The sequence below is a fragment of the Charadrius vociferus genome, unplaced genomic scaffold (genome assembly GCF_000708025.1).
Source record: "Charadrius vociferus isolate BGI_N301 unplaced genomic scaffold, ASM70802v2 scaffold600, whole genome shotgun sequence".
Classification (NCBI taxonomy): Eukaryota; Metazoa; Chordata; class Aves; order Charadriiformes; family Charadriidae; genus Charadrius; species Charadrius vociferus.
This window is the reverse complement of record NW_009646404.1, coordinates 337,790-358,379: the sequence shown is the minus strand read 5'-3', so window position 1 is coordinate 358,379 and position 20,590 is coordinate 337,790. Positions and strand designations below refer to the sequence as shown.

General features: G+C 43.3%; 1 protein-coding gene across 1 annotated transcript in view; it reads left to right on the top strand.

Moving 5' to 3' along the window:
- ZNF598 (zinc finger protein 598) overlaps positions 1-16,495 on the top strand; it is a 38,825-nt gene extending 22,330 nt beyond the window's left edge. Inside the window, exons 2-12 of the mRNA XM_009894985.1 lie at positions 2,961-3,073; positions 4,492-4,621; positions 7,420-7,631; positions 8,177-8,394; positions 9,723-9,840; positions 10,902-11,083; positions 12,351-12,423; positions 13,063-13,826; positions 14,845-14,980; positions 15,681-15,825; positions 16,110-16,495. Of these exons, the coding sequence (XP_009893287.1) occupies positions 2,961-3,073; positions 4,492-4,621; positions 7,420-7,631; positions 8,177-8,394; positions 9,723-9,840; positions 10,902-11,083; positions 12,351-12,423; positions 13,063-13,826; positions 14,845-14,980; positions 15,681-15,825; positions 16,110-16,457 (2,439 nt within the window). The 3' untranslated portion in view covers positions 16,458-16,495. The remainder of the gene's footprint in view (positions 1-2,960; positions 3,074-4,491; positions 4,622-7,419; positions 7,632-8,176; positions 8,395-9,722; positions 9,841-10,901; positions 11,084-12,350; positions 12,424-13,062; positions 13,827-14,844; positions 14,981-15,680; positions 15,826-16,109) is intronic.
- The last annotated feature ends 4,095 nt before the right edge of the window (positions 16,496-20,590 follow it).

The window sequence follows — 20,590 nt, the reverse complement described above, 5'->3', positions numbered from 1 at the left end:
TGGGGCGGGAGCCGGGCCGCGGAGCAACTCGTGGAATCTGCTGAGCGGAGCCGGGGCGGGGAAACGTCCCCCAGTCCGGAGCTTTCCGGGTTTATCTGCCGTCTGCTTCGCTCCTGGTGGGGCGACTGCCGTTCAGAGGAGACGGGAGGGGTGTTGTAAACAAACTATGAAAAAAATGGAATTTGAAGGGAATTTTTTTTGTTTTTTAAATCAGCAGGGCTTACTCTCCAGGATTGGCATTACGTGATCTCAGATGACTCTATCATCCTGCCGAATTCCTGACTTGGTTTTAAGCTTGGGGGAGAACATATTTTGTATTCTTTCAGGGCTTGCTCATGCCTTGCGTTACAGCACACCACGCTGCCTTTGCCCCCAGTTCCTGTTAGCGTAAGCCATCTCTTGGGCATATGCTTAAAAAGTAATTTCTCTTCAGATTTAATTTTTCTGATAGATTTCTGTTTTCCTCATGGCCTGCTGGTGCAATAGCGCAGGGCCCTGTTGCGGAGCTCGGGAGAAGTCGCTCTGATGCTGTGGCTTGGCTGTGCGGAGGGAACTGAGGATTTGGTGCAGCAGTGAGCTGCGTGAGGAAAAGTTGTTCAAGGATGTTTATAACAACAAATCCTCATATGTGAATTTGTTTTTGCAGAGCTGACATAGGGAAAAACAAACCCTTTAAGAAGAAAAGAATTGGTACTAGCAGTGAAAGAAATATACTGAGATGGTTTAGGAAGTGAAATAAAGCAAATTTATCAAGGCAAGGAGGTCTCCCCTTGGTGAAAGGAGAGCCCCCCCCCAACTGTTTGCTTTGGCTGCTTTTCAAGTTATCCAGATGGTTGGAGGCATTGAAGTTCTTAGGCTGTGTGCTGAAGATTCTCAGACTTTGTGGAGGCCAGAAAGATGGATATGGTTTTTTAGACTGAACTTACTGGCACATGAGTAGCCACTGAGTACAGAAAGAGACTCTGTAAAAGTAATTTTGTCTCTGATCATCCTCTGAGGAGCTGCTGCTCTGCTTCTCCTGTGTTAGGAAGAACCAAGCTGTGATACTGCTTTTCATCTTTATAAACCTGCTTGTCTTAGGGTCACAGATGGACTGTTAATCTCAAGGGCTTTTCAATTCTGTAATGTTACTATATGATGTGGCCGGAACTTTGGTTCATTCAGCTATCTTTCTCCCTCCTTTATTAACTGTTTAAAATGATCCTTTTATTATAATTGACTGAGAGGTCATTTGTAATGGCTATGCTCTCCCCCCCCCCCCATTGTCTTTAAGTGCCACTATAATACTGTTCTGTCTGCTCACTTAGCAGCCCCAAGGAAAAACAAATATATATTGGGTGGATAAATCACATCAAAACTGCTGTTGAATGAACTGAATGTATATGTAGGACCTAAACCTGGGTCTCTTAATTTGTATAGTGTGGATGGACTTAGCAAAGGCAAGTACAACACTACCAAATCTCAGCTGGTGTCATACAGAGTAGTGTAGACCAAACTGGTAAGTGTCACAGCAGAATTTACAAAGGAAATATAACTATAAAGATGAGTGTCAGCACAGGACATGACAGAGGAGAGAGCAGGATATACTTGTTATGGTAATATGTGCTTTCAATGATGCATAATTGTTGCAGTGAAGTGGGAAGGATTACGTGTTGACCTGTAAACTAACCCTGACATATACTTGGTTCAGGCTCAGAGGATCTGGCACTGTGCTTGTTATATATATGTGTGAGATTGTTCTTGGAATTGCTGTAGGAAATTGTGTAGGACTCCTGTGATAGAATCTACTTTTCAGCAGGCCATTCCTCTGTTCCAAAACTCACTTTGGGCTGAAATGAAATGTCGGTACAATTTTACCGAATGAAATTTGTTAAATAATTGGCGTTAGACATAGTTGTCATTTATCTGGCCAACTTAAACTTGCATTCTTGTTATTTTAAGCTTGATATTTCAGCAAGTTGGGTATATTTTTTGTTTTGGTTAACAGTAGCCCCACTGTAAAGAAAGCTTTAAAAAACCCCACAAAACCAGAGACAGAAGACTTACTCCATGGCATTTCACCCCAGCAAGGGAGGAGGAGTGACGAGATTAAACTGCATGTGTATTATATAATTGAATGATTTTATTAAGGTTGTAAGTATTTCTAGATTTACAGTGTTTACTGTAAGAACCGAAAGGTGATTACTGTGTTTGTGTCTCAGTCTTTCTGAGCAGGTAACTCCAGCTGTTTCATAAGTGTTGCTGCTACCCCAGCACTTCCCAAACTGGGAACATGTGCTGGAGCAGACCAGTGATAGGTGGCTTCTGAAGACAGATGTAATATCATAAATGGCTGCAGTGTGAGACCCAGGCTGCTTGGAGGTCAGCGGGAGCAACTGTGAGCAAGCAGGTTCCCTTAGAAGGGGTATGTGGTACAAATAATTTGGGAAGTGATGTAGTATTTTGTTTCTTGCTTACCTGGTAGTTAAAGAAAGAAGAAACAGTTATTTCCCAGTCAGGCTCTGAGTACTGTCACTTTTGACTTAGACTCCAGGTTTCTGTGTGATCTCCGAGCTGAGTGCAGGGCTCTTGACAGGCATTTGCTGCAGAGATGGTTGAATTGGTTGAGGATACTTACACTTAGCACAGCTGCAGTAGCAAAACATACCATAAAGAAGTTTACTAATCTAGTTCAAAATCCAAAGACCAGGCTAGTCTGATCCACCTTTGTCTAAGCTGGCTCACTTGCTGGAAGTAGATAAGGAGCAGTCACAGTGGCTTTGCTGACAGTTGTGGCAGTAACTGGGGGTGTTGGTGAGCAGCTGGGAATGACGCAGAGCTCTGCAAGTGTTGTCCAAGCTTCAACAGGCTATGGTGATTGCCCTGGCAAACAAAGTTTGTGCTGAGGAGTTTAACTGGAATTCCAAAGGCTGTGCAGCCTCAGTGTGCTCTTGCTGATTCCTGTGTTGTGTTCCCTGCAGGTTGTCTTTGGACGGAAGCTTACATCTTTCTCAACAATAGCACTTAACCAGTTGCAGCATGAGAAGAAATACGACATTTATTTTATGGATGGAGAGGTTTATGCACTGTACAGGTAGGTACTGGAATCCTTTCTGTAATGTATCCAGCATATTCTTATCTGCGTTACGTGGCAGGAAATGCATGCTTTAGTACAACAATGTGGTTTTGTTTTGTGGGAATAGAGTGGCTGCCGTGCTGTGTACGTTAGTCACCATGCAGTGCAGGTGGCTTTGGTAGCATGAGAGGCCGGACCAGTGTGGTTGGCGTGAACGTTCTGTACCATGGTTGGCAAAGGGAGCAGTTCCTCAAGGCTGGAGTGTTAGATTCACCAATGCATAATACAGAAGCATTGCTCTGTAGATTAAAGTTGGTTTTTGCTTCTTTATCAACAGCAAACTTGCTGAAAGGCTTTTTATTCATTGCATAGCTGCTCTGGAAGTTGGTAAAGACTGAATTGCTATTATAATTGTATTTATTGCTGTGCTGCATAAGGACTAATCAAAACCAATTGTACCAAACATTGTTTGAAAAGAAGAGCAACCTTGTCTGCTCACGAAGATCGTGATTCTAAATGAGAGAAAAAAAGGTTGAAGTAAAAAACCAATGCAGAGTAAAAAAATGTGACATCAGCATAATGCTCCGAAAGTATTTTTCGTAACATGCTTAATTGGGAGACTTTAAGATAATCAAAAGTAGTTAAAGGGAAAGAAGAGGGGAAAAAAAGATTAAACCATGCAGGCAATAGTACCTTTTTCTTGGAGAATTGTGCATTAAATCCAACCTGATTTGGGCTAAGAATGTAGCTTTGCTGATACATTTACAGTTTTGTGTGACTTCATATTTATGGAATTGGGTAATGGGTTTAGTGGGCAGAATCAGTTGGAAGCATGTTCTTATGAATTATACACCAGCTCTGGGAATTGCTTTTGATGATACGATTTCTGGATAGTTGCTGAGATTACAGTTCCGTGGGCAGCAGTCAAGTGCGAGGGAGTGGGGTCTCCCACTGAAACCAGTGCTTTGTCTTAAACTCTTGTTGGGAATCATTGTGGGGGTTTTCTTTATTTTCCCTCCCAGACCTTCTTTTTCCTTTACAATTTTTTATCTCCGCCCACCGTATTCTTCAGTTTCTGACAGTAGAAAATGTAATTAAATTGGATGCGAACATTGCGTATGTCAGCTGATAAGCAAGGTGTTTGTTGCATGGACCTGTTACAGTCCGCTCAGAATTTTGTAGTGGCAGTGTATTACACTGTGACTGTTCAGCTTTTCTCCTACAGTTGAAGCCTTTGTGTAATTTGGTTCTGTTCTGTTCCTGACAGATGACAAAGTATTCTTGAAATAAGCAGGACGCTAACCTCATTACAAGTTGCTGGGGGATCCGTAAAAATGCAACCTTCCACCACTGAGGGACCGTTTGTTTTTTGATAAAGGTATCGGGTTGCTGAGAGGGAATTGGATAATTTTCAGGAAATCTTTCTTTTCCCTTAGGAAGCTGCTGCAGCATGAATGCTCTTTGTGTCCAGATATCAAGCCATTCAATACCTTTGCAGATCTGGAACAGCACATGAGGAAGCAGCATGAACTCTTCTGTTGCAAACTCTGTGTTAAACACTTAAAGGTGAGCTAGTTCTGTGTTTTAATGTGTGGGGAGGAGGGGGTGCTTCCTTATATGACTTGCAAGGGTACTTGGGGAGGTGGGAAGAGGGAAGTGGCTGAACAGCACAGATTTGTTTTTTTAAGTTTCCTCTGTCTGCCCGCAGTGAGGCCAGTTGCTTTGTTTTAGATCTTTCTTCTTCCATAAACTGGTTAATGAAGAAGGCTTAAAGTTTCTTAGTGGATTATACTTTAAATTAAGCATAACCATATTAATATAGCCTTCTGATCTTAGCTTCTCTGCCACAACATGTGTAAATACCAAACCCAAACTGTCTGATAGGAAGTTAATCGTGAGTCGTAGGCAGACTTTGTTACAACTGTAATGGTAGAGATTTAATGTCTATTAAGACTTATGCTCATAATGACTTTATGAGCTAAAACTGTAACTTAAGAAAATATTTGGTGCAAGCTCAGAAAGCGGAATGCATCATGGAGTGATGGATTTATTTCTCAGATCAGAGTCAATGTTGCATTTACAGTTGGATCACGTACAGGATGAAGAATCCATCTTCCTGGTTTAATGAAATATTATAATTATTATTTCATTATCTTGTTTATTTGTTGTTGTGGCTTAATCCCAGCCAGCAACTAGAACCACGCAGCTGCTTACTCACATGCTCCACCACTGCCACCCCCAGTTTGTGTCGGGGAGAGAATCAGGAGAATGAAATTGAGGAAAAACTCATGGGTTGTGATAAAGAGTTTAATAGATGTGCACACAAGCAAAGCAAAAGGAGAAATTCATTCACTGCTTCCTGTCGGCAGGCAGGTGCTCAGGGTCTCCAGGAAAGCAGGGGTCCATGATGTGTAAAGCATACTTGGGAAGACAAACGCCGTAACTTTGAATGTCCCCCCACTTCCTTTTTCTTCCTCCAGCTTTATATAGTGAGCCTGATGTCATGTGGTGTGGAATATTTCTTTGGTCAGTTGGAGTCAGCTGTGCCTTCTCCCAACTTCTTGTGCCCCCCCCCCGCCCCCACAGCCTATTTGCTGGCAGGGTGATATGAGGAGCAGAAAAGGCCTTGATTGCTAAGCAACACCCCAAAACATCAGTGTTTTACCAACACTATTTTCGTCTCAAATCTAAAACATAGCACTATACCAGCCACTAGTAAGAAAGTCAACTTCTTCCCAGCTGAAACCACATTTGTTCAGAGCAAATTTCCTGTATTTTGTTGACTTGATTAGAAAATTAAACTCACTGTTGCCTGCAATTGAGGTCTGCTGTGTTTGATGTACACATGTAGAATGTGACATGGGGCTATTTTAAAATGTATTTTACAACCTGCTAAAGATAAAACGGTTACTGGAAAGCTGAATTGTCTATGTCTGAAAAGGTGATGTGTATTGAGTCTTAAAACTACTCATCTTACCATCACCACCATCATCCTTTTTTATTTTTTTTTAATCCCACCCAAATTTCACTTAGAAGGGATGGTGTTACGTCAGTCAGACGATGCTTTTTCACAGTCTGAAAGTCAGAGTTCCACCTTTCCCTGGAGCTAGAGTGGGTATTGTGTTTCTGAATTACACATTGGCCAAAATCAGCAGTTCCTGTTAAATGAATTCTAGCGCTGCTAACCTCTGTGTCTAATAGTTGTCAGCATTCTTTATTGTTGTAGGAGGGAATTTAATGCATGAACATGTATTATTTTTTTTTTTAGAACTCATTACACGTGGTTTTGTATGTGTGTTTGTTTTCTCTGAAACCAATTAAGTATCAAATCAGAGAAATGCATTTATTCTGTGGTGCCGGTTGGCTTATGCCAACTGAATGGTAGTTTGCTGCCGAAAGGGGCAGGATCCAGAAGTGGTCACCTTGGCTTGAATGAACACTAATGCTAATTCAAGGGAAGTAGTCAGGGGAGGGCAGGACCGCTTCTTTTGGTTGCTGTGTCCTTTAACCTCCGGTAAAGAGACGTTTCTGCGGTTAGCTTAAGTAGGCAGCACTAGGGAAACTTGTTTGTCATTGTCTCTCCCAGAGAATTCACAAACAATAGTAGAATTTGTTGGCTTTTAATTTCACAACACTGCAGAGATTTTTAGTTCACAGAAAAAATGTTCTATATTACTAGTACCCACTGAAGGGAAGTTCTTAAACTTGCAGAAGCTGCAGTCCATCAACCCTAGCTAAGCCAAATGAACTTTTTCCCAGAACAAGTTAACACTCCTTGTCTAGGCGAGAAATAAAGGGTGGTCTGTTCTCAAGGCTGTGTGGATCTTTTTGGCATCTTCAGAACTCTTCCTACCAAAATAGCTCGTGTGTTAGTAGGGACAGAAGATTGGCTTATAATGCAAAATTTATTCTCTGAACTGTATCTTTTGTATGTAGCTATCTTGGGGTAGTTGCCATCTGAGGAAAGTAAAACAGCTCACTTCTCGTTTATGGAGTTTTTTAAGTTCAACTGTGCAAAAACTGTACATTCATAAATAAATGTTGAGGATTTTTTCCACCACCAGGGATTATAATTTAGTTTGTTGCATTTATGCTAATACACCAAAAACAATGCGAAAGGGAAGAAGGTGAATTCGATCTATTTCCAGCATTCAAAATGAGTAAAATGCAAGTTAGATTTAATTTGGATCTATCACTTGAATTTTGTTTCCTATTCACTGAAAATTTTAGGTGTCAGTTGTCAAATTGCATCTTTCTGAAGCAAATCTTCCACTCCCACAAATGAACAAGTTGTACACACACAACCAGGCTTATTCCATTTTGTTCTCTCTTCACGAAAAGTAATACTTTTTTTTTTTTTTCAGATTTTTACTTATGAACGGAAATGGTATTCTCGTAAGGACCTTGCCCGTCATCGAATCCATGGAGATCCAGATGATACCTCTCATCGTGGGCATCCCCTGTGTAAATTTTGTGATGAGCGTTATTTGGATAATGATGAGTTACTGAAACACCTAAGACGAGATCATTATTTTTGTCATTTCTGTGACTCTGATGGTGCTCAGGAATACTACAGGTTTGCGAAAGCACTTTATTTCTGTTTCGGTAGCTTAAATTTTGAGAAAAATTGAGTATGCTTTGAATTTTGGGGAAAGTAGTGCTTGAAGACAGAGTGCAAGAATGTGAGCAGGTTGGCTGCAGTGTCTTTTGTTCCTCAAACCAACAGCTGCAATAATCACTTTCTGTCTAGTTCATGTTTTAAAGTTTTCTTCATTAACATCAAACATTAAAAGTTACATTTTGCAGCATGACAGCAGATGTCTAGTGTGTTGACTCTAATACTCCACAGTTCACGCGCGAAGCATAGAGAAGTACATTTTCTTTTGTGAAATACATGCCTTATGTACAGCTGGATGTGATGAGTATGAGCCAGTAGGTTTAATTTAACATCTGGGATCATGCATTAAGGTCTATGTCAACTGTACACAAGTGGTTTTGGCTGGAAAGCTTGCCTGGGGATACAGAACGAGCCAACTGCCTAGGCTTGTCTTCACTTCGTCTTGTAGGAGTAGCCATAAATATGTTGGGAAGGTTGCAGCTCAGCCTCTTCTCTCTTTCCAGTGATTATGAATACCTTCGTGAACACTTCCGTGAAAAGCACTTCCTTTGCGAAGAGGGTCGGTGCAGCACAGAACAGTTTACCCACGCGTTCCGCACAGAAATAGATTATAAAGCGCACAAAACAGCCTTCCACAGCAAGAACAGGGCAGAGGCCAGGCAGAACCGGCAGATAGACCTTCAGTTTAACTATGCTCCTAGGCACCAGAGGAGGAATGAGGGTAAGTGTGGTTGGGGGCTGAGGTGGACAGAAGCATATTCATTCTTACTGCTTTGAGGGTTTTCAGGAACATCTGGTGGACATTTCCTAGCCAGGGAGAAATTATTTACAAAGACGGTGAGCAAGCCCTGGAACAGGACCCTGAGAGTTTGTAGCGTTTGTCACAGAATCACAGAATGGTTAGGGTTGGAAGGGACCTCTGGAGATCATCTAGTCCAACCTCCCTGCCAGAGCAGGGTCACCTACAGCAGGTTGCACAGGACAGCGTCCAGGCGGGTGGACGCTGTCCTGTGCAACCTTGGTGTCCTTGAAGATAATCAGAATTTGACCAGACAGGGCCTGGGGCAACCTAATGTAGTTTCAGAGTTGGCCTTGCTTTGAGTGAGGGAATAGAGCGGATGACATCCAGAGGTCTCTTCCTACCTAAGTTGTTTACAATTTTTTCCCCCATGTGTGGATTTAATGATGATAAATAATTTTAGGAAAATTGCTGACTTTCTTCTCCAATTTGTAATTATGTGAATGACTTATTACAGTTAATACAAAGTAGTGATGAACATGGAACAGGAGACCAGAGTAGCATATCTGCTTAGGAGTGCACAAATTGACATACATACAAACTTTTCTTCTGTGTGGAACTGTATGAGAGATCTCTCTGCATAAGGAGGGCCACGAGGATGATCCGAGGGCTGGAGCACCTCTCCTCATAGGAGAGGCTGAAAGAGTCGGGGCTGTTCAGCCTGGAGAAGAGAAGGCTCCAGGGAGATCTTATTGCCGCCTTCCAGTACCTAAAGGGGCTACAGGAGAGCTGGGGAAGGACTTTTTACAGGGGCATGTAGTGATAGGACGAGGGGGAATGGTTTTAAACTGGAAGAGGGCAGGTTTAGATTAAACATTAGGAAGAAGTTTTTCACTGTGGGGGTGGTGAGGCACTGGAACAGGTTGCCCAGAGAGGTAGTTGAGGCCCCATCCCTGGAGGTGTTCAAGGCCCGGCTGGCCATGGCCTTGGGCAACCTGGGCTGGTGGGAGGGGTCCCTGCCCATGGCAGGGGGGGTGGAACTCGATGATCTTCAAGGTCCCTGCCAACCTAAACCATTCTATGATAAATACAAAATTACTCAAAACTCACATCACAGGTTACAATACATCAAGTCCATATACTGTAAAATGTATTTTAGTGTAGCAAGGTTATGTAGACTACTTAATCATCAGAAAGAAATCAAGATAGATTTGTTTGTACTAGTATATTTTTGCTTTTTTTTCAGGCAGAGTGTGATGCTCAGATTAGAGAAATAACTTTGAGAGTAATCAACCATCCCTCCTGTTTAGGTGTTATAGGTGGAGAGGACTATGAAGAAGTTGACAGGTATAACCGGCAAGGGAGGTCAGGCAGATTGGGTGGCCGAGGAAGTCAGCAAAACAGAAGAGGCAGCTGGAGATATAAGAGGTGAGTAGCACAACATTTTGTGGATTTTTATTGCTGTTTAGTGTTGTTTTTTACTTACCAATTAACAATGTTTTGGTGGACCAGTAGGAAGGAAGGCAGTGCAAAATTTGGAAGCTTCCATAGCGAATCCTTAGTTGAGAGTAGAACTAGCTTTCAGTCTAAGCCTGGGTGCTGACGACGTAGTTGGTCAAAGTGAAATTATTTTGTGTGAAGTTTCAGCTGTCTGGACTTGACACAGGAAGCAAGCAATGTAATCTTCAACTTGTGGGTTTAATAAACTCAGAATCCTAAATTAATTTCAGCAACTGTCTTTATGCTAACTCTTCTGAATAGGATTTTCTGAAGTAAGTGACAAGTCTTTGCAGGTTTAATGGACTTTTTGGTCTGAGTAATCATGAAGTTCCTATTCTAAGGACCATGCTTTTCATTGAACTAACAGATCTCTGTGTGGCCAGACTGAGTGCTTTGGAAAAAGAAGAGGGTTAAGTATTGAAACGAAATTTTGCATTTATATGTCTCTTCATCTACACAAGACCTGAGCACTTTGTACATACTGCACATTTATTTTTCTTCTTTTTCTCGTTGGACGGTCAGCTGGTCCATTACTGGTGATTTCACTGGGGGAAAAAGTCCATCTCTAAACACTTATATGTTGGTGTCGCATGTGGATCGTGCATGTGTTGAGAGTTCATGACAAACCATGTTTCAAAGAATTACTGTGGCCTACAAGTATGATTTCATACGTTTGAAAACGAATGGGAGAGACAGGTGTCCCCATGCATCCCTGGTACTGTCTCTCCCAGTTCACCCTGGTTTCTTCTGGCTTGGATTGTTATTACCACATGTAGAACTTGCAAATATAGGGGGTGAATGTTGCCTGTCTCACCAGCCAGTGCCAGGGTGTATTGGAGTGGTGGGTTTGCTTTAGCCTTTTCAGCAGGTGGCAGCACAAGATCAGGGACAGACATCAGAGCTGACGCTGGAGAGGTGAGAGCTGGAGTGAGACAAAGCTGCTCGGTAATCCTTACTGTTTGACCAAGAAAATCTGCCTTGTTCTGTAGGGAGGAAGAAGACAGAGACGTTGCGGCAGCAGTCAGGGCATCTGTAGCAGCTAAACGGCAAGAAGAGAAAAAACGGGTAGAAGACAAAGAGGACAGCAGCAGTAGAGGTAAAAAGGAAGACTTGAGGGATTCTGAAGTGCTCAGCTCCAAACGTGTGGCCAGGTCTTCAAATGATGCTACAGGTTAGTGTTGAACACATTCTGCAGCTGTAGGGAGACATCGTGGGTCTGGAGATCAGCCTGGCAAAAGAGGGGATCGCCATGCCTTGTTCTCAAAAGCTGGTGGACATGGATAGAGACTTGTAATCCAGCAACACAGATTTGCAGTGAAACGTGTCTGAATGGGCTGGGATTCCTGCAGCAGGTTTTAATTGAAATGGAGCTGAGTAGAAATATCAAATGAAATTAACGTACTGCAGTACGTGTGTGGTTCCATCCAAATCAATATAATCTTAAGAATGTGCCATTTCCTACTCTAGCATGGAAGCACTGATTTATTGTGAGGCTTGAGCTGAGTTTCCTCTTTTCTGAGAACAAGTTACTCCCAGTAAAGGGAATACTGGGTGAAAGCAAACCTTTAATTCTTTTGAACCGCATCCAGTTTGGGGCAAATAAATATGATGCAGTGGTGTTTTGATATTAGTGTTGCTCCAAATCCATTTTCCACTGCTTTATTGCTCCTACAACAGGATTCCCACTTAAAGATTATATGCTTTCATTATGAACTGAGAGCTGCTGAGAGCTCTGTTTAGTTAATGGGTACAGCTCAGTTGGGGATGACAGGCAAGGTTATCTCCCCCAGCTGCCTGCCCAGCTTTTGCTGCATGCATGCCAAGGCTGTTACCAATCTGTCCCTGAACACTTGCAGTCCACAGCACTGGATTTGGATTTTAAGGCAAATCTAAATTAGGAACGAGTTATGTTTCAATGTAAAATGACTGCCCAGGAGCTAATTGCTGAGCAGCTTGGGCATCTGTGCGGCAGAGGTGGATGGACAGCTCAGAGGAGCAGCTTTCCAAGTGAAGCATCAGCATACCTCAGTCAGAGCACTGAGGCTCTGACGAGCATCCTGACCCTGTGCAGGCAGTTGAGTGCTAACCTCTGGTAGAAGCATGGAGCAGACAGCGGGGGGCATTGACATCTCAGGGCATTGGCATCTCAGTCCCTAGAGGTTTCCCTCACAAAGTACTTATGTTTTGCTCATGTTAATTATCATGAATTTCCCGTATGCTACAGCCAGTACGCAATGACATAATAGTGAATGCGATTAATTGAAGGAGTGATGCATGATTTAAATTGTCCTTTTGGAATGTCACAGTTAATGACATCATCAGCTGCTGAAAATAGGACTTGTTAATGCTGCTGTCATGTTCATTGATCGCTTCTACTCTGAAATGAATGGATTTTAGTTGAAAACATTTCTTTGCTCTTTTTGTCAATACTCCAAAAGAAGCAGCTGCTAACGGTGCTTTAAGCCAAGATGACTTTCTAGCAATTGGTTCGGCAGTGGGACCTCTACAAGGGTAAGTTTGTGCAAGGCTGCAGCAATGAGAAAGCACCTTTAGAAACTTCCTTATGTTCTGCATTTCTGGAGAAAATAATTTTACTAATCAGTTAAACTACAAGTGCTTCATCCCTGCCCTGGCCCCCTTCTTCCTTGAGCTGTTTCTGTGTTAGTCACCTGCGTGAATAGCTTCAGTTGTTGCTTCAGTTCATGGCTTGATCTTTTGGTGGTGTCATTTCAGGGAAATTCTCAATATTCTCCATTCCAGCCATTTGTAACTTGATAGTTTATCTTGAAGGAGCTGTATACTGTGAGTTTTAAAATTCATCATCTGCTGAAATTGGTGATGATTAGAATAGTGTCTTTGCAGGACGTGGCAGCTAGAATGTGTGTGTACAGCTTGCTGGTCAAGGTGAGATGTACTAAGACAGTACTGATAACACAGCAAGGCCAGCGTGACTTCTTTGAGGAAACCCCATTCCAGACACAGTTCACAAGTCTGAGTGTGTTTGCATCCTGGTAATGGTTGGGTCAGTTGTGCCACTCTAAGTGATAGTTTGAGGAAGAGTGCAGACAGGTATGGAGCTTGTTGTGCCTGTTGGAGCTGTGCTGCCTCTGCAGCACCGGTGTAACAGGGTGTACTTTTCCTTTCTCACAGCTCTGCCCAGCTAGCAGCAGTTAAGCTTAAAGAAGAGGATTTCCCAAGCTTGTCATCCTCTGCAGCACCCACCATCTCTTCTGGGATGTCTTTGACATATACGGCGACTGCAAAGAAAACAGCTTTCCAAGAGGAGGATTTTCCAGCTCTAGTGTCCAAAATGAGGCCTAACAATAGAACAGTAACTAACATCACATCTGCGTGGAACAACGGTTCCAGTAAAAACGTGGTCAAAGCCATTAGCAACCCCTGTGTAAACCAGATAGCCAAAAAACCATCCTCCTTGAATAGCACTAAAGGAAGTAAGAAGAGCAATAAACTCTCTCAGTCAGATGATGAAGACGGTGGTAGTGGCTTGACAACCCAGGAGATCAGAAACACACCAACAATGTTTGATGTATCGTCCTTGCTGGCAGCTTCTACCTCACAAACTTTTACGAAAGTGAGCAAGAAAAAGAAGATGGGCATTGAGAAGCAGAGACCGTCATCCCCACACCTCTTACAGGAGACATCATTTCCCAGGTCATCTACTGAAAAGATGCCAGAAGCAGAGCAGACATCAAATGCGTCCTCTGCTCTTCACGCCCCTGACAGATCCACAACTGTCATGAATGGTCATTCGGAAAAATCATTAGGGATCTGTAGTACACCCAAAGAGCCCCCTGGCCTTAAAAAGCCCACAGTGACTAACAAATGCCCTTTACCTCAGGAAGACTTCCCAGCTCTTGGGAGCTCAGGATCAGCTAGAATGCCCCCACCACCAGGTAAGCGCTGCAGGGCACAGCCAGCTTTGCTTGGAGCTAGCTTAGAGAAACGTGGCACGTGGATGAGCTGTATAGACTGGTCCTTCTGGCTCTCGTGTGAGGAGCAGTTCTGCTACCACGTGCTAAGTTAGCCTTTGAAGTTCAAAAAGACAGTCTAGGGGACACGGATAGGCTTGAATGTCCTCTGTAAATCATGGTTGAAGCGGTGGAAGTGTTGGGGTACCTCTGCTCCGTGCAGCTGCAGGTGTCTGGGGGTGGCTCACAGATGAGCAGCCGGGCTTTACCTGTCACTGCTTTTCTGATGAGTCATGGCTGACACATGTCTGTGCTTTTGTGCTTTAAGATCTAGCTTGGGAGCCCCTGTGGCCAAAGGGAGTCTCTCTTTAGCTGTGACCTGTGCCTGCTGGTACTTCTCAGTTCACTTGATTGGTCACTTTTCTTCTGCGTTTGCAGAGATTTAATGCCCTTGCTTTTAGCAGTGCCATAATCGTATAAAACTGGAGTAACATAGCAACAAACGTGACTTACAGTGGTTTTAATGAAAGCAGCATCGTGTCAGGAGATGCTTGCATAGCTGGTTTGTTCTGTGCTGCTCTGCAGATATTGCTAGGTGGAGTATGCTAGAAATACAATGCCTAGTGCTGTTGTGACTTCTGGAATGATTTCGGTTCACTTTAATAATGTAAAAGTGTTTTTCATTGTGAGTTTGAGTGTGTTGGGTTTTTTTCTTTAATTATTTTCTATTGGAAAAGTAAATTAATTGTTAAAGCGCTTTTTCGGTAGAGTAACATCAGCCACTATGAAGTGCTTCTTGACCTGACTGTTAAGGCAACAGATTTCCTCCATCATAATTTTTAGGTTTTTTTCCAATATAGTGATGTCTGCACTGCTGACTCTTACTTCTTGGTGGAGTACTTCTGGGGAGTACGTCACACTAGTGGTGTTAATTTTAGACAGTGGTATGTGGGTGCCACAGATATGTGCTCTAACTTCCTGCCCATTCTCTGCTTTCATTTAGGCTTTAACGCTGTAGTGCTATTAAAGAGTCCTCCTCCGCCTCCGGGACTGTCGGTGCCTGTTAGTAAACCCCCTCCAGGTTTTGCTGTTATTCCATCCACCAATGTCTCTGAACCTGTCACTACATCTTTGAAAGAGTAAGTAAAAGTCCTTTGACTTAGTCTTAGTTATGTCATACAGGCTTCAAACAAGGCATGAAATAATCTGAGGGGATTATTCTGAACAGGTGCCGCTGCAGAGGCCAGCCACTTCATGGTTCCTGTTGGGGTGTCCCGTGGCCGTTGTGTGCTTTTGTCTTTTCTGGATTTATTTGGAAATCTGCAGCTTCAATGTATTTCTTAACCTTTCTATTGATTCTGAGTCCAGAAGCAACGTGCTGAAGGATGCGTTCCTCGGTGACCTCGTTGCTCTGATCTTTCCAGTAGCTGGCCTCTGGCTGGGGCCCTTCAGGGCAAGAGACATGAGTTTATGGGAAAAGGCGAGGGGAAATTTTGTGTAAATTTAATACAGACATCTGTGTTAATCTTTTTGGTTTTATTCATGGTGCGGTCTTTGTTGCTTACATCTTTTTAGTGAACCTTGCTTACAAAACAGCCAGTCAAGACTCTGTTAAACTTGCATTTTAAATATTCTGTCTAGGTAAAGCTGGAATCCCACAGGGCACGTTTCATCGTCCTGTGAAGATACCTGTGTGCTGCTTATCGTAATTGCATGTGTAGCGGGGTGGAGAAAGGGAGTGCATCCTATAGACGAGAATAGCCATATAATATACATCCCACAGCATCTTTGCATAACATGAAGCAATGTCAAAGTCACTTTTGGTCTTTTCAAACGCAGGCCAAAATCCTCTCACGGATCATACTTGATACCTGAAAACTTTCAGCAAAGGAACATTCAGCTAATACAATCTATTAAAGAATTTCTTCAAAGCGATGAGTCCAAGTTCAATAAATTTAAAACTCATTCTGGGCAATTCAGACAGGTGAGTGGGCAAGAACCTTCGGATTCCCGAAACCTTTCTCTCTGTTCACTTTATGTAGTCCATCTGTCACTCTTTGCTGTCAGTGAGTGGACTAGGTAGAGATTTTCCTGGTTGTTTTTTTTCCCCTCTCAGCCCCACTGTAGCTCTTCTCTAGTGCTAAGGTAGCAAAAAAGCAGTGAGGATGGTGTGAAAGCAGTGAGGGTGATGTAGCCTGGGAGAAAGTGAATTCCAGTGGGATTTTAATATTTTTTTTCCTGATTATTCCAATTCTCTTTTCACTGAAGGGTCTGATTTCTGCAGCACAGTATTACAAAAGTTGCCGAGAACTGCTTGGAGATAACTTCAAGAAAATTTTTAACGAATTGTTGGTGTTGTTGCCGGACACAGTTAAGCAACAAGAACTGCTTTCTGCTCACAACGATTTCAGAATCAAAGAAAAACAAAGCTCAAACAAACCCAAAAAGAACAAAAAGAATGTTTGGCAGACGGACTCCAACTCTGATCTCGACTGCTATATCTGCCCAACGTGTAAGCAAGTGCTAACTCAGCAGGACGTTGTCACCCATAAAGCTTTGCATATTGAGGATGAGGAGTTCCCTTCCTTACAAGCAATCAGCAGAATCATCAGTTAGCTTTCCTGAAGACCAATAAAACAGTCTCTGTCTATGAATATGCACTTTTTGGAATGAGGTTTGGCAGTGTAGTGTGGCTGAGAGCCGGTGCCAGTTGAGTAGTCGGGTTACTGTTAGAGAGCCCTCTCAGTGCTGTTCATAAATACTGTGCAAAGGGATCACTGGACTGCGCCGTAGCTAATTAACATCCAAAGTCTGAGCTTCTGAAATGCCTGAGTAGAATTAGGCTGAAATCGCAGGGTGGGCAGGCAGGGGGCCACCTTCCTCCTGTAACATGCAATAGCTGAGAAAATACTTTCTGATCTGACGACTGACAGGGGACACAATAGGGGAATAAGCATCTGCTTTGGGTTTTTTCTTTCTTTTTTTGGGGGGTGGGGGAAGATTGTGAATCACTGAAATGAATGGAAGCAAAAGCGGCTTCCCTTATAATATTCTGATTTTTTTTTTTGTGCTATTTCTGTGACCATGAAGATCACAGTAGTCAGGGGTACAAAGGTGCAGAAAAGGAAAAGATGCTACTCGCTGGTGAGTAAGACCATTACAGCTGTGTGTCTGTAAACATTGGGCTGCTCATATAGCAAAGAAAATTCCTGTCTGAAAACGGAATTAATTCTACTACTTGAAGAATTGGACTGATCTGTGCGATTTAGTTGAACGTGAGATTTGAAGTTGCCTCTGACCTTTTATGTAACATGTTCTTTAAAGAAACTTATTTTGTAGCACTGCATGTGGAATAATAACATTAAGGCTTTACTTTCTGTAAAGCCCACTTCACAGTAATTTTATTTAATGACTGCCATGTTTCTAATTTCTTGGATGTATTAGTGGTGGTAGCTCCAAACAACAGCATATTGGGACATTAAATGCTGCTGATCACTGACCATGTTTATCTGCAGTGCCTTTAAGTGCATTTATCTGTTTACAGTGGTCTGCACTACCAAGGATCATTTGTTCAGACTGTATGGAGCGTTTACATCCTGCACCTCCCTTGGTGATACCGGTCTGAAGTAGCTTTGCTTATGTTGCTTGGCATCTCTCGATTCCGCCTCTTGGAGACGAGAGGGGAATCTGTTCATCGTTGGAAGTAACTCCTCCAGCAGCAGCTGTGACGTGATGGAGCGACAAGAGTCCTCCCTGCAGTGCACCTTCATGGCTGTCATTCAGCGTCTGATTCTCTCCCATCCTGGCAGACCAGGTTTAGTTATTTTTAACGTGTAGGCATAAAGGTGAAATTAATTTATGGAATTTTTAGTGACAAAACACTGCTTTTATATAAGCATCATTTCTATGAAATCGAGCTCAGAGTATTGCTGAAGAGCTAGTGCTGGCTACAGAAAGTTTTCCTTGCCTTACACTTTTTGTTTTTGCTTGCTGTCAGGCTGCAAAGTGCTTTTGGTTTCTTTTCCAAATAATTAAGACTGTTTTGAATACCTTGAACGTGTTGTGTTGGGCACGGGGGCCAGGCTGCACGCCCTGACATGGGGATGGGGAGGATTATTTGGCTGCATGGCTGTTTATAAAATGCATGAATACGTGACAAGTAATAACGCTTCCGTGTTCCTGCTTTGAGTCGGGCTCCTCTGGAGCAGAGCGGGGTGTAACGCCCGTGACACCACCACGATACAACCCACTGCAGCGGCGCTTTGGTTTCACGCCAGCTGCCCCCAACACTTCCAGTCAGCAATTGATCTACGGTGTCAGGTCCATTCCCTGTCTCTTCCTTTGGTTTGTAAAGTTCAGGGGAAATGAAATGCATATTCTCTGCAGGAGTATCTTACGTCTTCCCATGATTTTCAGTTAATTTCTTCTGTGTTAGCAGATTCGTAGTTCCCACCGGGCGGGTGCTGCTGTAAGTTTCCTCAAGGCAATTGATCTCTTTGGCCTGATGATGCAGTTTCCTTGTTCCTTGTGCTCACCTGATTAAATAAAGTATTACCAAATTTTTTTCAGGCCGCTTCTATTCATTTTTAACTCTTTATTGAAAATAAGTTGCAGTTGGTACACAGACACTGAAAATACATGATCACAGATTGTTCTCTCAAAAGATATTTTTATATATATAATATATACAAAAGTTGTAAACATTTTTAACTTATTTTCATACACGGTCCACTTTGTACTACAATGCACATAAGATTAGTGACAACTGCAACTCTTTGAAGCGGTCTGCTTATACAGAGGTATCTGCAAAAAAACTTAAATTTGCAAACCACATTTGGTATCGGTTTGATATTAAAACTCTTAAAGAATCTGAGGTTTAAATGCATATTGCAACAAAATACAGGTAGCTGAACTTGGGTTTCAAGTTGATACAGTGAAGGCTGGTTTTGAGCCTCACTGGTGGTGGGAGAGGTTCTTCTGACACACACGGCCTCAAAACGCTATCTAGAAAAGTACTAGCGATAAACCAGAGTGGAACGAGACCCATCCGCTCTCCCCAACGCACTTCGGGAACACAAAGGTGGCTGAAAGAAAATCTGCATATACAGTGGCTGTTAGCGAGAGAAATACTGATTCCACGAAAGTAATGATGTCATTTAACAATGAATAGACAAAGACCACAGTTAGCTTAGTTTTAAGTGACCTCATTAGCTGCAGCAGGCAGAACTAAGAGCGAGCCAGCCCTGTGCCATCTGGGGCGTTGGTTGCAGAGAGGGAAGGGTACGGATTAGCCCGGTAAGGAATTGCTGCTCGATAGAAGTAGCAAAGAAATGCCATAGTTGTCACTTGCTGTTGTAGCATGAACTGACGGGAAACTCATCCTACAAAGTGTCCAGGCAGAACAGCCAGTGAAATCCCACCTGCTGGTAGATGTGACTTAAAGGTAGATGTGACTCTGCTCAAACTGCATGAGATAGAGCAGCTGGTAGTGGGGGGAGACCTTTTAACTAAGGATCAGTTAAGCAAAACTTCCACTTCACTAGGGATAGCTTAAAATGTTGGGAAAAAAATTCCAATTCTTTCCAATCTTTTAACATGCTTAAAATAAATATGTAAACCCCATGATGTGGTTAACTTCAGTGCTGAGAAATATCTGTTGTTGCAAGGGAGCCTCCTGGAGCAAAGAGATTTGGCAGAATACATCTCCAGGAAAGGTATGGGGTGGTTTGAATTCTATTCTTTATACCCAAATTCAATGCTAACGCTATGCAGAAGCTTTCGGCACGCTAGCCTGAGAGCAGCACGACCCTGCCCTCTGCAAGCTCGAGTTGGCTGCTGGGCTTCTGAGATCTCTAGGAGAACAGAGGATATATTAAACAGCTTGCGAGGACAGCATGGGGGTAGCAGCTAGCATGGCACAAAGTCACAGCGCAATCCTGGCATGCTTTTGGGACGTGGTCTGGAGGGTTACAAGGAAAACCGCTAGTGCTACTGTACCACAGCGAATGCGCAGGGAGGAAAAAAAGGTGGGAGGAAGAAGTACAAAGGACGATGTTAGGAATACTTGAACCCCAAATAATATACTACAGTTATTACACCGATGGATCTAATTCTCTAACCAGAAGCCCATAAGGTTATATTTAGTTACAGTCTGTACCTGTATACACTAGTCTGCCTGACGAGTCACGGACACGCTGATGTGCTACGACAGTTAACGCAGGGCACTGCTGACACCGAGCGGGGACGCTGCGGGGGCTCCGAAAAGGAGGATTTTGTCCAGTGGGCAGGACGTGGCATCGCTGGCCAGGCTGGGGGCCGGCCGCTCGCCCTGCCTCCAAGCACGTTGTAATTCAGCAGCGCCTCGACGGCTGCGGAGCTACACACGGCTTCGCCGGCAAACCAGAACGTGGGTTTTGTTCAAGATGGACAAATGCTCATTCGGAGGCGTGGGTGTCTTGGGCGTTGCGGTAGCACGTTAATTACGGCTTGTCAGGTACTGCCTGGCTGACACAGCCTCGACGGGGCAACTACCTACATAAACCCATCACTATTGCCTGGAAAAAAAGACAGCAATTGTGGGCTGCCTGCTGCCGCAGACCCGCTCCTTCCCAGTGCCACCCCGGCGGGGATGCTCTCCCCTCCACCGGCGGGGACTGACATTTTTGGTGGCAGAGGGAGCAGGGTTAAGGTTCTTCGAGGTGTCTGTTGGTGTGGCTGGGCACATTATTTCCAGCTCCAGCTTAATCAAG